The following is an 18,438-nucleotide window of genomic DNA, read 5'->3' as shown; positions in this document are numbered from 1 at the left end:
CCTACCTCCCCTCCACCCGCCAGTCCTACCCCCTGAGGCCCCAGAGGCTTCCTTGCCATTGCAGCCACTCCTCCCCTTCCCCAAGCCCCACTCCTGCCCCACCCAGGAGCCTTCACATCCCCTATTCCCTCTGCCTCCAGACAGCCCCCATGCTGTACTCACCTGCCTGCCCTCAGGCCTCGGTGTGACGCCACCTGGAGCAGAGCACTTGGCCAGGGGGACCCTGGACCAGCCCCCTGCTGGTGACTGACCCCAAGACTTTGCAGGGAGGCTCCCCCTTCGTGGGTGCATCAACCAGCAGGGCTTGTGTGTGCGTGTTTCTTTTTCTTTTCTTGGTTAAAGCTTTATTGGAACATACTTTATAAGCCATGTGACTTGCCCGTTTAACAATTCAGTGGCATTTGGTGCATTCATAGTGTTATGTTACCACCATCTCTATCTAGTTCCAGAACATTCCCTCACCCCAAAAAGGAAGCCTCATCCCCGCTACCATCCCCAGAAGCCACTAACCCACTTCCTGCCTGTGGACGCGCCTGTTCTGGACATTTCCCGTAAGTGGAATCCCACACTGTGTGGCCTGTGTTTCTGGCTTCTTTCACTGAACACCATGTGTTCAGGGTCCATTGTGGTGAGTGTTAGCGCCTCCCTCCTTTAACCCGTGGGTCAGAGGTTCTGCTGATCCAAGAGACCACACTCCATACCCACTTGACTCTGATGTCCTAGGAGACTGCACACATTTAGTACACAGCCTGAGTGGGAGGAGGGAGGACATTCTGGGGCCACCCTGGTTTATCCCGTGTGGCTGTTGGGGTTTATTCTGGTGTTTCCTGTGAGCAGGGAATGAACCCAAGTTTTTCCCGAATAATTAACTAAGACCTCTCCTCCTCAGCCTAGTGAACACTGGGACAGGGTTGTTGTCTGCCCGTGCCCGCCCCCCTCCCCCGCATGGTGGGGGGTTGAGCAGAATCCCTGGTCCCACCCACTCGATGCTAGGAACTCCTCCGGTCCTGACCACAGATGTCCCTAAACAAGGCCCAGTGACCCCTGGGGGCACAGTCACCTGGGCAAGAACTCTGCCTTAGAGGGAATAGTGAATTCTTTTGGGTCTCAGGCGGTCACATGCCTCTGTGGCTCCCACTGCTTTTTCCTGTCCCTTTTCCAGTCCCCATGAGTGGGGCTTACTCTAGCACCTGGACATGCACGCCAGCCATATCTTGCTTTGCTGGGGCCACAGGGATCCCATGGGGGAAGGTATGGAGGGTGGAATGTGTGCCCCACTGAGGGCTGTTATGCTGCCCCTTGTCCAGGGGATCCCGGAATGGGCTGGGCTTCCCACACTCGCAGGGGAGTCAGGGCCCTGAGCTTAACTTTCCATGTCCTCGTGGAGTGTGATTCAACCACCAACTCCCTGTGGCCCCAAAGTTGGAAAGAGGAAGTGGGGATGCCCAGCCCAGGCATGGGGCAACCCCAACGGCCTCTGAACATTGGGCTATAAGAGGGATGGGTGGGCAGGGGAATCCCGGAGCCTGCATCCGAACATGGCCCAAAGCGACAGACCCTCCGGCCCTGCTCTGGCCCTGGTCCTGCTGGCCATGCTGTTGGCCCGTGAGTGGGGCCACATGCCCCTCAGTCCAACAACCCAGGCTTTGCTGATTCCACCCACGACGGCCAGCCCAATGCCCTCACAGCACAGACGGGGAGACTGAGGCAGGACCAGGCCAGGACCCACTCACTGCTTGGGATGAATGCCTCAATGGGAGGGAGGGGGAGCAAGGTGGAGCTCTGGGACATTTGACTCAGTTTCTCCATCTGAAAAATGGACAGTGCTTCCCTCCCAGGGAGGTGGGTGGGAATGGGCCCCGCCGGGAAAAGTGACAGCTGCCGATGCCCCATATCCTCAGGTGCAGCACAGGCCGTGGAGATTGTGGGCGGGCGGGAAGCGGAGCCCCACTCACGACCCTACGTGGCATCACTGCAGTTGGCAGGAAACCATTTCTGTGGGGGCACCTTGATCCACCCGAGGTTTGTGCTGACCGCTGCCCACTGCTTGCAGAACATGTAAGTGAGAAGACAGCCCTGCCTGGGTCTGAGGGGGGAGGCAGCCCTGCCTGGGTCTGTCACCAAGGGGGCTGCCCCCTGGGCCTAAGGATGCTCATTGGGGTGGAGAGTGGAGGACGTGGGGGCCAAGCCATGAGTGCCCTGACCCTGCAGGCCCCCCGCCATGGTGGAGGTGGTGCTCGGGGCCCACAACCTGCAGAATGCTGAGCCCAGCCAGCAGAGGTTCTCCATCGCTCGCCAGTTTGGCAACAACTACGACCCTGAGCAGAAGCTCAACGACATTCTCCTCCTACAGGTGGGTGGGCTGGCTGGTCCTTCGTCAGCTGGTACATGGCCTGGTACACAGCAGGCCTGGCAGGGAGAGAGCCATTCAGACAGTAGCTCCACAGATGGCTGCCCCTCAAACAACACGCAGAGCCACCTGCCTCCAAGTGCCCAGCTCTGCCCTACCCCCACCTCCTCACCCAGCCTAGGTGCCAACCTCACCTTCTCAGCAAGGGCTCCCCTCACCCTAGCAGGAATGACAACCCTGATTTATGGTTCACCATGTCATCATTTCCCTTGACTATATGCTTGTCATCCTCTTGGAGGTAGGATCCATAGGACTTAGGAGAGGATGGAGCATACAGTTGGCACTCAATAAGTGCTTTGTAAGTGAATGCATGCCATAGTGACAGATGCTACAAAGGGGAGACCCGCGGTCTCAGAGACTGTAAAACAGCTCTGGCAGGGTTTGGAGGGTCAATCAGGGCAGGCTCCCTGGAGGAGGTCACCTCCAAAGTAGAACCTGAGAGTGAGTGAGAAGGGGCCAGGTGGAGGGAACAGCATGTGCAAAGGCCCAGAGGAGGCACTTTGGGGTGGTCAGGACTTGGCCGGATGTGAGGAGGGGTGGCTATGGGGCCTGTAGACAGAGTCTCACTGCCTACCCACCCTCTCCCTGCCCCAGCTGGACCGCCCGGCCAACCTCAACGCCCAGGTTGCGGTGGCCCAGCTCCCCCAGCAGGACCAGCAGCTGCCCCATGGCACTCAGTGCCTGGTCATGGGCTGGGGCAGGTTGGGCACCCATGCACCGTTGCCCCACGTCCTGCAGGAGCTCAATGTCACCGTGGTCACCTTCCTGTGCCGGCCACATAATGTGTGCACCTTTGTTCCCCGTCGCAAAGCTGGCATCTGTTTCGTATGTACCTGCTCAGCTCCCAGTGCCCCACACCGCGGTCGGATGGCTAAGGGATCTCCCTAGAGGCTGGAGCTGCCCTGGAGCAGAGGCGGCTCCAGCGGCCACCCCGGGGAAGGAGGGTGGGCAGTAGGCTGCACTTCGAATCCAATTCCTCTTCACTGAGCAGCTGCAGGCTGGGCCTCAGTCTCCCCATCTAGAAGGAGGGTATACCCATTGTGAGGGTTCAGAGGATGATCCATGGAACAGCCTCAGCTCCCACAGGCACAGAGGGGGTCGCTCAGGTCATACCTGGTGGCCCTCAGAGGTCTGGGGACTATCCCTCCCTGGGGCCCTCTCCGACCTGGGGAGGTGTGGGTGACGAGGCCAGCCTCAATCCCAGGATCCAGGTGTGTAGATGAGGCCACTCTGGAAGAAACGCCTGCTGTCTTCCAGAGGGGCCTCATCTCCCTCTCTCGTCCATGTGTCCTAAAGAAAATTTAGGACTGGAAACATTTTACCCCTAAATGGCGTTAGGTCATCTTCAGCCACCTTTTCCCTGACGTAGTCAAGTCCTGGGTGACTGAGTGACCTGTCCCCACACTTCCCAGGGGGACTCAGGCGGCCCCTTGATCTGCGACAGTGTCATCCAGGCCGTGGACTCCTTCCTGATCCGGGAGTGCGCTACCCGCCAGTACCCCGACTTCTTCGCTCGCGTGTCCCTCTATGTGGACTGGATTCAATCTGTGTTGAGAAGCGCAGGGGGCGGAGGGCAGCCCCCGAGCCTCCCCTTCCAGACCGACGCCCCAGGGCTGAGGCCAGACAGCAAGCCCTAACAGGACAGGGAGGGGGGCAGTGCTCAGCCCACGGTGACATCAATAAAACTTGAAACCCTCCTCTGACTCCTGTCTGTCCTTCCCACGTGGGCGAATGTGGGAGAGTGTCCCCAGCATGTGAGTCCCCAGACCCCAGACTCGGGATGGGGGTTTGGAGACAAGGTCTGGAGGTCAGTGGAGGCCTCAGGTCACAGTGCATTCTCCCCACCCCCGCATGCCCACAGACATGGGTTCTAATCCTGCCCTGCTGCCATGGCCCTCTGCAAGCTGCTGCCCATCTCTGTGGCCCAGTTTCATTGTCTGGAAAAGCGAGTCACCCCAGACATTTCCCAGAACTGTCCAAGGAGCTTTACCCTGACCCTCAGGTCTGGGGGGTGTCATGTCCAGCTCTGTGTCTCCAGCTGGGGGGGTGCGGTGAGGCTGCTGGAAGACCAGGCTGTGGTAACAGAGAATGTCTGGGGCCTGTGGGGCTCCTCCCCTGTCAGAGGCAAGCAGAGCAGCCATTAGGGAGGCTTCCTGGAGGAGGCGGCAATGACTGAGGTGACTGCCAATGCATGAACAGGAACAGGAGGAGAAGGGCCCCCAGGCAGGGGCATAGTGAGGGCAGAGGGACTGCAAGGCTGCACTGCAGCTGGAATGGAGCAAGGCAAGGTGGTGGGGGAGGAGATTTCAGAGGTGGTGGGAATGGAGGGTGCCAGACCACAGACATGAACTGGGGTAAGCCTAGAGGTAAGCGGTAGAGGTCATTGGCCAGTGGGCAAATGGCTATGGAAATGAGGCTCAGAGAGAGGGGCCAAACTGTTCACGGGACATACTGGAATTGGAAGGCAGATCTTTCGTTATTGATTTACTCTGCCACCACCTGGTAGCAGCATGCAAAATACAAGCAAGAACGAGAATTCCCAAGGCCTGCCCAGTTCTGCAACCCTTTTATACCTCAGTTACCACCCCAGGGAGGTGCTATGACTGGTTTACACCAGTAGCACCAGGAGCAAATTTGTGTGGAGACAGGGGACCTGGCTGAATCCTGGGAAATAGAAGCTGCTGAGTGTCAGGGGGATTCCCTGCCAGGAATTCCCTGCATCTCCCAGGGGCCCAAGGGGGGGAAGTGGTTTCTATAAAAAGCCCACAGTGTTGGGGGTAAAAGAGTTTTGCTAGAGGGAATGCTGTAAACAGAAAGACCAACAAAAACACCACCAGGAGGGTTCTCTGGGGCTGAAGTGTGTGAAAGACGACCCAGGGAAGCCCTACACAGCAAAGACCAGACCCAATAGTGGGAATTGGTGGGGTTTAGGGAGGTGTTGGGTGGATTTGCCAGAGGTTCGCTGGGCTGTTGAAAGAAACCCATGGGAATAACAAGCAGGATGATCAGCACACACTTGAAAGGCCTCAGGGTGAAAGGGATTCCTTGAGGGGAGGGTGTGGGGGTGGTCTCTGCTGCTGGTGACCACAGCTGGATGGAATTGCTTCCTGTAGCTCAGGGATCCCCAGGCCTCCAGCAGTGGGGAAAGGCACTCAAATCATTGTTTTCTTACTGGGCTGTAACTGAGACCTAAAAATGCGCGCGTCTTACTTGTAAGCTCCATGACTCGTTACAAGGGTGTCGCCAGTGTCGCCACTACAATTAGAAGCCCAGAGTTCGCATCCTAGCCTACACCCACCAGGCAATCACCATCCTGCCCTCCTGGAGGTGGTTAATGGCTAACAAACCTTCCAGGATATCACTTTATTATCCAAGATCTTTACAAATATTCATTCATTTAATCCTTGGGACATCCTATGTGATGGAGCCTATTATTATAACTTTCCTTTTACAGAAAAGGAAACTGAGGCACAAAAGAGTTAAGTCAGTTGCCTGAAATTATGTAGTGGGCATGTGGCCACACCAGGATATAAGCTCATATAAGTACATATGCTTGACCACCACGAGATGTGGGAACATAGTATACAGGTGGTGATCAATAAATGTAGCTTTGATTAAATGGGGTCTTGCTGCCTGAACCACTCTCCCCCCAAAGACATGGCTTCCTCCACTCTCCCCCATCCCAGGACTGAAAACAGGACTGTGTATCCAGTAGGTGCTTACTCAGTGCTCTATGATAACTTTAACGCAACTGGGTGGGAGCCCTGCCAAGCAGCGAGTGGGGTAGGACTGCTTGATATGGGAGGAATGAAGGGCAGACATGCAGTGCTTGCTGTGTGCCAGGGTCTGGGAGAGCAGTGCTGTCATCCTTCCTGGAGAGAGAAGGGAGTTTGCTTGCTCTTGGCCACGCATGGGGGGGCCCAGGGACAAACGGGATTCCAGCTCTGGTTCTGGGCACCCCTGGTGCTCCCGCCTGCCTGTTCCTGCCGAAGGATCCGTTGTTTCCCTCCCCTGAACCCTGCTCTGGGCCAGGAGAACGTTGCTTCTTGCAACAGCCTTGGCTATGGCCGTTGCAGCTGGAGCACCCTGGGGGAGGCGGGAAGAGGAACCAGTCCATGGGGTGGGGGCTGGGCCCTGTTGTTCGGATTGAGTTCTTCCACAGCCCTAGGCAGAAGCTCTCCAGCTTCAGGAGTGAAGGGAGTTCAGCAAAGCTCAGAGAGAAGGGGTTCTTTCCCAGAACCTCTGTTGGCAGGCTGGGTGGGAGGGAGTCCCTGTTGTGGGCAACAATCAAAGAGAGGTTGGAAGGCCAAGCCCCAAGAGGAAGGTGGAGCAAATCACCCTCCAGCTGGGAATTGTGGGGCCTGGGTTCAAGCCTAGCTTACCCACCATGTCACTGTGTAGGAACTCTTGGGGGAACGCCTCGCTGTGCCTCAGTTTCCTCTTCTCAAGTGGGACCCAGCAGTCCCCCATCACCCCTGTGCCCTGGATAAACTAAGGCAAGTGGGGAAACCAGCCAATGCCCTTTGGGCCTAGGCTTGCCAGATTTAGCAAAAATATAAGACACCCAGGTAAACTTGAATGCTAAGTAAGCAATGACTAAGTTCCTAAATAAGTACAATATTTGGGACACACTTACACTAAAAAAAATGTTTATCTGACTTTCAAATTTAATTGTGTGTCCTGAATTTTATCTGGAGCCAACCCAGTCCCCTCCCGCTGCCCCCTCCCCCCACCCCCACTGTCTTCCCATCATTGCCCTTGTCCTGGAGGTGGGGAAAGGAAGTGGGGCAATGCAACGGCCCCAGGCATCCAGCCATAAGAAGGCCTGGTGGGCACGGGGGTGCACAGACATCAGAGCCCCCGCCCGACCATGACCCAAAGCTGCAGACCGTCGGGTCCTACCCTCACCTCCATCCTGCTGACCATGCTGCTGGGCGGTGAGTGGGGCCACATGTCTGTCCATCTCTCCCTCGGCCTCCATTCCTGCCTCTCCACTGTGCCCTCAACTTGCGTGGCCTCTTCATCCTCATGGGGAGATGATGGCTGGGATGGGGAGACCTGCTTCCAGAGACAGAGACCGAGGTCCAGAGTGGTGAAGAGCTCAGAGTTTGAACTGGGGCATCACTGAGCATGCTCTGGGGACTGCAAAGCCAAATTAAATCCAGATCTAGCTGTTCCCTGGCAGGGGGCAATGTGTGCCCTGGCAGCTGTGCCCTGGCAGGCCTCTCTCTCTGTGCCTCAGTTTCCTCGTCTGGCACATGAAGAGCCCTGATCTGTGGGTTCCTGGTGAGAGTTCAAGGGCTGACTGGCCCAGCGGGTGGGGCTCCTGCATGGCACTCACTACCCCTGTATCCACATATCCCCAGGTCCCGCTCTAGCCTCTGAGATTGTGGGTGGTCGGCAGGCCCGGCCCCATGCCTGGCCCTTCATGGTGTCTCTGCAGCGGCAAGGAGGCCACTTCTGCGGTGGCACCCTGGTGGCCCCGAACTTTGTCATGTCGGCCGCGCACTGTGTGAACGGCATGTGAGTGATCGCCTTCCCCCTCCACCGACCCCGTGTGTCTTCCCTTCTCAGACCCTCTGTTTTCACATCTGTCAAAGGGGGAGGGTGAGACCAGGACCCAGGCTCCTCCAGGGGTCTCCCATGAACGCATCTCCTCCACCAGGCCCAAGTGGGGGCGTTTAGCCAATGAGCCCAAGCATCTGCCCAGGGTGGCGATGCTACCCCTGGTTGTGGAGCTTGGCTGAGTTCTGGGGCCTCTCAGCTGCCCCCAACGCCTGGGGCCACCTTGAATCACCTCCTGCACCCATTTTGCCTGCAGAAACTTCCAGAGGGTGCAGGCGGTGCTGGGGGCACACAACCTGGGGCAGCGTGAGCCCACCCGACAGTCGTTTGCCATCCAGCAAGTCTTTGAAAATGGCTTCGACCCCGAGAGGCTGCTGAATGATATCGTGATTCTGAAGGTGCAAGGCCAGTGGGGTGGGAAGTGATGCCCAGGCAGGAAACCGGCAGGTGCAAAGGCCCAGGGCCAAGGGCTTGGGAAGGGCAGGGGCAGAGCGAAACACTGGAGGTCACATGTGGTTCAAACTCGATAGGTCATCTCTGTGCCTCAGTGTCCACTCATGTAACCTGGGGAAATAAGCCCCTCCTGGCAAGGCTGTTGAGAGAGTGAACGAGAAGACACATAGAGATCTAGACACCGAGATATAGTTGTCAATCAACAAAATGGTATGATTATTTGTGTCCGATGGCCCTGTGCCCAGGGACTGTTCCTGCCTTTGTGAAATGGCAAAATTCCCCACATCTGGGTTGAAGGGAAACTGGAGGGAGAAATCCTCCGTTCCCCACTGCTGACAGAGTTATGATTATTCTCTGGAATGTTTTAGAATAAGGGTTTTGTTGTCATTGGTGTTGCCCATAGTTTGTTATATTGAGTACCTACGTTTACTCCTCTCAGGACACATCCAGGGATGCCCTGAGCCACTGTGGTTGCTCCTATTTCACAGATGGGAAAACTGAGGCTCAGGGTGGGGAGCATCTCACTGGGTGGGCATCCTACTCCGTAAAATCCCGGAACCACGGTGGGACCTTATGTGGGGAAATTGAGGCCCAGAAAAGGGAGGGCCGGTGCCCACCTCCCTGTGTGACTCTCCTGTCCTCTGTCCTGCCCACTACAGCTCAATGGGTCAGCCACCATCAATGCCAATGTGCAGGTGGCCCAGCTGCCCGATCAGGACCAAGGCGTGGGCAATGGGGTGCAGTGCCTAGCCATGGGCTGGGGCCGGTTGGGCACCAACCGGCCACCACCCAGAGTCCTGCAGGAGCTCAACGTGACCGTGGTAACATCCCTCTGCCGCCGCACAAATGTGTGCACAATGGTGCCTCGCCGGCAGAGAGCAGGCATCTGCTTCGTAAGTACCCGCATCCCCTTGCCACTCCACCCTCACTCCTACCCAGACTGCAGCAAGTGGAACTGCAGCTAGACCCTGGGAAAGACTTCCCAACTCTGAAGGGCAGTGGGTGGGGAGCCCTGGAAGCCCAGCCTCCCCACCTAGTCTGGCTCCACACACAGGGGGACTCCGGTGGGCCTCTTGTCTGCAACGGGCTGATCCACGGGATTGACTCCTTCATCCGGGGAAGCTGTGGCTCTGGCTTGTACCCCGACGCCTTTGCCCCCGTCGCGCAGTTTGCCGACTGGATCAACTCCATCATTCGCAGACCGGGTGACCAGCCCCATCTCCATCCCAGGGACCCTGCAAGCAGGACCCTCTAGAAGGGGCTGCTCCCGTCACTCCACCTCACCTGCCCCTGGCTGGGCCCTTCCCACGCTCCGTTATGCAGCATCTGGCACAATAAAAACCCTGTTTTGTAGACTGTGTCTTGGTGTTGGTTGTGTAATTGGGCGTTGAAAGTAGTCATGAGAGTATCTTGGGAATCTGGAGTAAGTTCCTTCTCCACCCTCCACAAAGAATGCTAGTTGCCATTTCTGGTTTCCCCTCCTGTAAAACCTGGTTTTGTGTGATTAAATTAGCATTGCACGTGGTGATGACACAAAGCACTGTAGCAGGTGTTCGTTGAGTGCTTACCAGGTGCAGGAATCATTCTCAGTCTTTGCAAGTGTTCATTCATTCAGCCCTCTGAGGCTCCAGCCCTTGTGGCCGGTCCCATCAGTGCCCTGTTTTACAGAGCAAGAGAGGTGAAGCTCTGTTCGGGAGCCTGGCTTTGAGTCCAAGCTCTGACTTTGGGCAACTTGCTCTGCTCGCTGTCTCCGAGCCTCCGTTTCCCTTCAGGGAGGAGTGAGGTGCTGTCTGGTAAGGGGTGGGGGTTGGGTCTCATTGGGTGACACAGAGGAGCCCTCCCTCACCTCCCCAGCATTTTGCTCTGACAAAGGGGGAAGGGCAGAGCAGATGATTTCCAAGGCATCCCCCAGACCAGATGGAAGTTGCAGCCCAGGGAGAGGGGACCAGCCTGTACTCCTCTTCTACCTTCCTGGGGCCACAGGCAGGGACCACAACAGATGTGGCCTCTGCCATCACGCAGCTCACCGTCTGACGGTGGGGGAAGAAACAATCACTCAAGCAAGCAAATAAATGAGAGAAATACCATCCTGTAATGCTGTCCCCCACACATGCCATGAGTTTGGGATGAATCTTCTCTCCCCTCTCTGTCCCCTGGCCCCCAACACCCTCCCGCTGGAGCTCAGAAGCCTGGGTCCCCCTCAGGGCCTTTGCTTTGGCTGTCCCCTCTGCCTGACTGCTCTTCCCGCAGGTTGTCCCCTTATCCCGCCTCTCCAAGAAACAGCTGCTCAGAAATGTGACCTTTCTCCATGCAATTGCTTTTTCCATTCAATACTATACGCAGGCAGTCTTTCGGCATCCACATGACATCTGGGGACCATCAGGGTTATTTATTGAACCACCCCATCTTCCAGGGTGGTTTCCAAATTTTGTTGCAATTTCAAACACTTTTACTCACATAATGTGGACCCCATATCCTCATGGGCTTTTGTTCAGAACTGATTTTAATAAGGAAATATGTTAGGATCTAACAGGTCACATGTTGTTTTCTAATTTTTTCTGCATGTATGAAATAATCCGCTGTGAGGAAGGGAAAAAAAAGGGGAAAGTATTGTGCACTGTTCCCACTGGGGTCATATGAGGTCCACCCCACCGTTCTGGTCCCATCACCCCCCCCCAATTAGGTACATGAGATGTTTGTCCCCCATCCCCACCTTACAGAGAGGGCCATGTGACCCGAGTTCTGCTCATCAGAACCTGCCATCCCCTGCCTGCAGTGACTGGTTTGGGAGGGGGCATGTGACCCAAACTCAGCCAATCAGAGACAGCCTGGAGACATTGGCTGGAGTGATGGGGAATTGGGGAGGGGGGGCACTGAGCCACTGGGCTGAGTCTGGGGCCTCTGAGGCCACAACGGTGGAGCCTGGTGAGGAGAAAAGCCATCAAGGAGGAAGGAGAAACCAGAGACAGCGGCCTGACATTGTTCAAGGCACCTGGATCAAGCCACACCTAAAGGCAGACCTGGAACTTTTCATTTAAATTTCCTTGTTGAAGGCACAGTCTTTCCACTTGCGCCTACACACCACCTTTCTAATGTCCTGCTTGTTGGGGTGTCAGGCTCCAGAGTTGCAGCAATGGGACAAGGGTGTGGGGTGACCTTCCTCCTACCCCCTCCAAGCTGGAAAAGGAAGAGAGAGAAGGGAGGAGCAAAAAAATGAGGAAGTGGGTTGTTTATAAACTGTGGCCTCCAGCTGCTGTTGCGAAACCTGGGGCTGGAGGGGTGCTCTGGGGGCCTGGGTGTGGGTCTGTCCCTTCACCCTGCATCCACCCACCCTGAGGGGCTGCTCACCACACCAGCACCAGCCCTGGGCCAGGTGCACGGAAAGTACAGCAGGAGAGAACCCCACCGAGAGGAGTGTGAAGCGGGCGGGTGGGGGCGGGCTTTTCTTTCCTAGCTGGCTGACTGCCCACCCAGCAGATAGGGCCTGTGGCAGCCACCACCCCCTCCACCCTCATAAGAGTGTCCCAGGGCCCCACCTGAATCAGTGTGGCGGCAACAGCAGCGTCATGGCAAAGCTCTCAGTGCACCTGGCAGCTCTGATCCTCCTAGGAGCAGCCCTATGCGGTGAGTGAACGTGTAACTGGAGTGGACCAGCTAGGGGCCACCAGCCTACAGAGCAGTCAGCCAGGGGCCCCCTCTGTCACACAGGACTGTCTCCCAGCCCCTCTCGGTGGGCAGAAGGGGGCAGTGTCCCTGTGAATGGAAGACTCTGAAAGTCCAGGAATTCTCAAAACTTGGATCGGAAATGCGCAGTTCTACAGTGGAAACTGGCGGCCGGCGGGCAGAACTGCTGGCAGGAATGTTGGTGCTGTCAGCTCCACTTTTCTTAGAACTTTTCTTAGCTTTAAATAGAACCCGCGCGGCTCATTGTGTAGGACGGAATGTGCCCCAGACCCCGGCACTCCCTATCCTTCCCAGGCCCCCAGGCGTCTGAGCTTGCGACGCTGGGGTGTGGGGATCTAGGGATGGAATTCCAGGTCTCAGGTGGGTAGAGCGGCCTGGGATGCAGAAACGGCGTCTGAGGGCTGCGCTGCAGGCCTCCCCGCAGTCCTCACGCGCTTTTTGCCCATCCCCAGCGGCGCAGCCCCGCGGGCGGATCCTGGGCGGCAGAGAGGCCAAGTCCCACCAACGGCCTTACATGGCCTCGGTGCAGGTGAACGGCAAACACGTGTGCGGCGGCTTCCTGGTGGCCGAGCAGTGGGTACTGAGTGCAGCGCATTGCCTGGAGGACGTGTGAGTGGCCTGGACGCGGGCGCGGGGCTATGGAGTGGGGGAGGGGTTGGAGTGGGGCCCTTGCTCTGACGTGGACCCTACCCCACTCCCAGGGCCGACGGGAAGGTGCAGGTGCTCCTGGGCGCGCACTCGTTGTCGCAGTGGGAACCCTTCAAGCGCCTGTACGACGTACTGCGCGCAGTGCCCCACCCGGACAGCCGGCGCGACACCATCGACCACGACCTGCTCCTGCTGCAGGTCCGCCGAGTCTGGCGGCAGTTCCTCCTGCTGCATGCCCCACCCCCAGGCCCCCGACCCCGGCGCCCGCCTCCCCCCCCCACGTCCCACCGAGTCCAGCGGTAGTCCCTCCGGCTGCATGCCCCCAGGCCCCCAGCCCTGACGCCCATCTCCTCCCACCCGCAGCTGTCTGAGAAGGCAGTGCTGGGCCCCGCCGTGCAGCCCCTGCCCTGGCAGCGAGAGGACCGCGACGTGGCCGCCAGCACGCTCTGCGACGTGGCCGGCTGGGGCGTGGTTAGCCACACGGGCCGCCAGCCCGACCGCCTGCAGTACCTGACCCTGCGGGTGATGGACCGAGCCACCTGCAACCTGCGCAGGTATCACGACGGCACCGTCACGGAGCGCATGATGTGCGCGGAGAGCAACCGCCGGGACACCTGCAAGGTGCGGAGCGGGGCGGGGCCAGCAGAGGGGCGGGGCTGCGCGGAGGGCGGGACCAAGCGAAGGGGCCGAGCTGAGAGCTGGGAAGGCGGGGCCTTGGTGGGTGGGGCCTGCAGTGGTGGGCAGGGCCTGGGCAGATTGATGCCAGAGCGGGCAGGTTGAGGCCAGGGGCAGGAACAGGAACTGCAGTGGCGGAGCTCCAGGTGAACACAGGAGAACGGGAGGGCCTGCGGAGGTGCACCAGCCCTCAAGGCCCTGTCCCATGCAGGGCGACTCCGGAGGCCCGCTAGTATGCGGGGGCGTCGCCGAGGGCGTAGTCACCTCCGGATCCCGCGTGTGCGGCAACCCCAAGAAGCCGGGCATATATACGCGCCTGGCGAGCTACGCGGCCTGGATCGATGGTGTGATGGCTGGGGCCGAGGCTGCCTGAGGAGGACCTGAGGGGCTGGAGTCACCAGGAAGCAATAAAGTCACCCACTCCTGCATCCTGTCAGACTTTATTTTATTTTTTGTTTCTATTTTGTTTGTTCATTTATTAGGTTGGTGCAAACGTAATTGTGGTTTAAAAGGTTAAAAATAATTGCAAAAACCGCAATTACGTTTGCACCAACCTAATTTGTTCTTTAGATTCCACATACGTATAAGTGAGATCATATGGTATTTACCTTTATCTGACTTATTTCACTCAGCATAATACCATCTAGGTCCATCTATGTTGCCACAAATGGCAAGATTTTGTTCTTTTTTTATAATCGAATAATATTTCACTATATATGTGTGCGTATATGTATATATATATATATATATATATATATAGAGAGAGAGAGAGAGAGAGACAGACAGACAGACAGACAGACAGACAGACAGACAGAGAGGAGAGAGACAGAGAGAGACAGAGAGGAGAGAACTCCAACAAAACAAATGCATACAATTTTAAGAAAGGAAGAAACTGTATTAAAGTTACACTGATGGTAACCACTTCGAGCACCTCTTGTAATTGCAGAAGTCAAACATGACTTGTATTCATCTTTTGTTATTGGTATACATTGTGTATTACAATTTTAATACAGTTTTTTTCCTTTCTTAAAATGTGTATACTCTTTTTGGCTCTCTGTCTGTCTGTCTCTCTCTCTCTCTCTCTCTCTCTCTCTCTCTATATATATATATATATATATATAGAGAGAGAGAGAGAGAGAGAGAGAGAGACATATATATGTCACATATATATGTCATATATATATACATATATACATATATATACATATATATATAAAATTACCTTTTTTATCCATTCGTCTATCACTGGACACTGACATCACTTCCACATCTTGGCTATTACTAATTATGCTGCAATGAACATAGGGCTGCATGTATCTTTTTGAATTAGTGTTTTGGATTTCTTCAGGTAATTACCCAGGAATGGAATTGCTGGGTCATAATGCAGTTCTTTTTTAATTTTTTGATTAAAAAACTGTTTCCATAGTGGCTGTACAATCTGCAATCCCACCAGCAGTGCACAAGCGTTCCCTTTTCTCCACATCCGCGCCAGCACTTGTTGTTGGTTGATTTATTGATGATGCCATTCTGACAGGAGTGAGGTGGTATCTCATTGTGGTTTTAATTTGCATTTCCCTGATGATTAATGACGTTGAGCATCTTTTTATGTGTCTATTGGCCATCTGTGTGTCATCTTTGAAGAAATGTCTATTCAGGTCCTCTGCCCATTTTTTAATTGGATTTTTTATGTTGAGTTACATGAGTTGTTTACATATTTTCCATATTAATCCTTTATTTTCATTTGCCATATCTGCTCTCATTCAGTAGGTTGTCTCTTCATTTTGTTGATGGTTTCCTTTGTTGTGGAAAAACGTTTGTTTAATGTAGTCCTATTTGTTTATTTTTTTCTGTTGTTTCCCTTGCCTAAGAAGACATATCCAAAAAGATATTGCTAAGAGTAATGTTAAAGAGTTTACTTCCTATGTTTTCTTCTAGGAGTTTTATGGTTTCAGGTCTTGCATTTAAATATTTATTCCATTTGAGTTTACTTTTGTGAGAAATCAGCTAAAAGCATTAGGGAGTTTCATTTGCATGTAACTGGTTGTTTTCCCCTTGCTTCCTTCAGGATTGTCCCTTCATCTTTAATCTTTGCCATTTAACTACAGTATGTCTTGGTGTGGGGCTCTTTGCGTTTGTCAGGTTTGCAACAATCTGTGCTTCCTGAACCAGGATGTCTGTTTCTCTTCCCAGGTTAGGAAAGTTTTCAACTGTTATTTGTTTAAATACAGTTTCTTTTCCTTTCTTCTCCTCTGAGATCCCTATTAATGCAAATGTTTGAGCACTTGATGTTATCCCAGAGGTCCCCTAACTATCCTTGTTTCGTTAATTCTCTTTTCTTTCTGCTGTTCTGATTGGTTGTCTTCCGGATCGCTAATCCTTTTTTCTGTGTCAATTACTCTGATGTTAATTCCTTCTCATATATTTTTCATTGCAGTTACTGTATTCTTCAGGTCTGCCTGGTTCTTTCTTATACTTTCTTTTTGTTGAAGTTCCTCTATTTCACTCTCAAGTTTGGTGAGCCTCCTTATGACAGTTTTGTTTTACTTCTTTTCAGGCAAATTTCTTGTCTCCATTTCCTTGGGGTTTTTTTCTGGAGATTTTTTTCTTGTTCCTTCATTTGAGAGATATTCTGTCTTTTTGTTTCATTTGATTTCTGTGATTTATTTATATGAATTTGGCAGAATAACTCCCTCTTTCATTATTGAGAAAGTGGCCTGAGGTAGAAGCGGCCTCTGTGTCGGCTGTGTGTGCTGCATGGTTGGCAGGTTGGTAGGAGCCAAGTGGGTGCCTAAGGCGTTGGGGACACTGGCCCACTGAACAGGAGCAGCTCCAGGTGGGGAGGTATGTGTGGTGACCCAGGGACCCGGCTTGCTGCCTTTGTGCAGGACGGAAATGGGCTGCAGCTATGTGTCTGGCAAGGCGCTGCAAAGGCCTTGCAGGTAGGTCAGAGTCCCTGGACAAAGCCGCCCTATGGATGGAGAGGACACCCCGGCCCCAGCCTTCTCTGCTCGTCTCTTTCTCCTTTGTTGTTCAGAAGCTGTTTATTCAGCCCTCGCTTGTCACGGGAGTAAATGTTGTCTGTGTGGCTGTGTATTTGTTTGCTCGTGGGAGGGGGTGAGTTCCGCGGCCCCTGCGTCCCCCATCACAGACCTGATTAGACTTTATTGAGCACACACTGCATGTGGGACACGACGGAGCCGAGCCAGACCCAGGGGGAGGCAGAATCCACAATCTAAATCGCGTTCATCGGTAGTGAGGTGTCAGGAGGTGACCGGAAGGCTGAGAGGCGGCAAACCTGGCAGGAAGAACCTAGGCAGCAAAACCGGGAGACCTGACGCCTTGGACGCCCCCTGGAGACGACAGGCGCTGACCTAGACCTTCGCCACACGGGGGCGGCCTTACCCTTCCCTAGAAGGCGAGAGGCTCCCCGAGGCCCAGGGAAGCGCCGCTCCGCATGTAGGCCACACGGGGGCGCCCATACTCTTCCCTAGAAGGCGAGAGGAGACGGGAGACCTAGGTTGGGCTCGCGTGGGGTTGGATCCTCGGCTAGCGTTCAGCTCTCCCTTTGCTACCCAACAGGAGCGTGTGGGCGTACTGTCTGCAAGACCCTGCTCTGGGCTGAGGTTTAGGTACACACTCTAAAGTTGTGCTATTATGATGGTGTCCCAAATGGACCCGGACGAAGCCTGGGTTCAAACCCAGAGCCACGGGCGTAGACATCCCCTGCGCTGAGAGGGTCAAAGAAAGAGGTTGACGGAGCAGCCACACCACTCTGCCCCTTAGACGCATTACCCTCCTGGGCAACGACGGGGAGGTGACAGAGGTCAGAACACAGATTCCAATGCCCTGTGTTGTTTCTCCCACCTGGATGAGGGGCCATTGAGGCCCAGCACCTATCAGGCTCCAGGCATTGAGCCTGGTCCATAAAGGGTGTTCATGACCTCCCATTTATGCAAATCCGGGCAGAGTCTGAGAGGTGAAGTCGTGGGCCTCACTGACGATTAGAAAGTTGGGATTGAACTTGCGGTGAAGTTTTGTTTGGACGAGTCATTCATTCACACAAAAGCGCTTTTGGAGCTCCTCCTGTGTGCTGGGTCCGGTGGACACAGCTGAGACCCAGTTCTGCTCATGGTAGCTGGTTACATATTCTGTGCACAGGATGTGTGACTCATTTAGACTTTCTGATGACGGGTGTGAGGTTCTTAGCGTGCTCTTGGATTTCATGTATAATTTGAGAAATTGTGCATGTTCAAATAAGGGGACGGGAGATGTAATTGCTGGTCATGTAGCATCAAAGACTCAGTCATTTGATAGGTATTTCCTGAATGAAAAGATGAGGTCAGGGAGCGGCTTTGAATGGATTCAGTTTGGGGAGGAGGAGGATGACCAGATTTAGCAAATAAAAACACAGCCTGTCCAGTCAAGTGGGACTTTCAGAAAACAAGTACATTTTATGCTGTTAAGTAGATCCCATGTAACATGTGGGACATTTAAACTAAAAAACACACTCATTGTTCATCTGAAATTCACATTTACTGGGCATCCTGCCTTTTATCTGGCAACACTGGTGGCGGTACAAGTGAAACAGGACTGTTCCCTGTTGCTAGGCTGATGACTGTTGAAGCTGGAGACCTAGTCCCGTGGCCTGAACGGTGGAGTGGGTGGAGGGCAGGGGCACAACCTGAGGGCAGGGGAGGATTGTGCGGGTTTGCCCAGCAGAAAAGGGGGAAGGGTATCCAGACAGGAGGCACAGCCTGGCAGGAGACAGATTTAAATGCCATTTGCCCTTTAGAACTGACTGCTCCTGTGTTGTTTTTTTCGGGGGGGGGGGGGCTCCTGTGATCATGGCAGAAACCAGAGCCCTGGGGGACAATGCCTTCTGAGATCCCTTTGACCCTGCAGGGCCTCTCCTGGTTGTGCCCCCCAGGTACATGGCTCTGATATGCAAGTGTTACCCTCCCACTTGCCAGAAGGGGGGCAGGACAAGCCTGAGAGCCACGGGG

General features: G+C 54.7%; 3 protein-coding genes across 4 annotated transcripts; all 3 read left to right on the top strand.

Moving 5' to 3' along the window:
* Window positions 1-1,538: 1,538 nt before the first annotated feature.
* On the top strand, window positions 1,539-4,047 carry PRTN3 (proteinase 3; the record flags this gene model as incomplete). Its single annotated transcript, XM_081076459.1, has 5 exons — window positions 1,539-1,605; window positions 1,902-2,058; window positions 2,212-2,353; window positions 3,005-3,235; window positions 3,823-4,047. The coding sequence occupies 5 exons, from the start codon at window positions 1,539-1,541 to the stop codon at window positions 4,045-4,047; spliced, it is 822 nt and encodes a 273-aa protein (XP_080932585.1).
* A 3,233-nt stretch (window positions 4,048-7,280) lies between these two features.
* ELANE (elastase, neutrophil expressed) lies at window positions 7,281-9,683 on the top strand (the record flags this gene model as incomplete). Its single annotated transcript, XM_081077414.1, has 5 exons — window positions 7,281-7,347; window positions 7,777-7,933; window positions 8,232-8,373; window positions 9,088-9,321; window positions 9,483-9,683. 5 exons carry the CDS (start codon window positions 7,281-7,283, stop codon window positions 9,681-9,683), a joined length of 801 nt encoding a protein of 266 aa, XP_080933540.1.
* A 2,006-nt stretch (window positions 9,684-11,689) lies between these two features.
* Window positions 11,690-13,870, top strand: CFD (complement factor D). 2 transcript variants are annotated; one of them, XM_081076647.1, is made up of 5 exons: window positions 11,690-12,052; window positions 12,565-12,721; window positions 12,814-12,958; window positions 13,124-13,381; window positions 13,647-13,870. In XM_081076647.1, the coding sequence occupies exons 1-5, from the start codon at window positions 11,995-11,997 to the stop codon at window positions 13,806-13,808; spliced, it is 780 nt and encodes a 259-aa protein (XP_080932773.1). In that variant the 5' UTR covers window positions 11,690-11,994; the 3' UTR covers window positions 13,809-13,870. The 2 variants fall into 2 exon arrangements, with proteins under 2 accessions (XP_080932773.1, XP_080932774.1); XM_081076648.1 differs by having other exon boundaries at window positions 11,696-12,472; window positions 13,647-13,862.
* Window positions 13,871-18,438: the final 4,568 nt, after the last annotated feature.

Source organism: Rhinolophus hipposideros (assembly GCF_964194185.1).
Source record: "Rhinolophus hipposideros genome assembly, chromosome: 16".
NCBI classification, from domain to species: domain Eukaryota; kingdom Metazoa; phylum Chordata; class Mammalia; order Chiroptera; family Rhinolophidae; genus Rhinolophus; species Rhinolophus hipposideros.
Note: the sequence above shows the minus strand (reverse complement) of the source record. Positions and strands in the feature narration are given on the sequence as shown.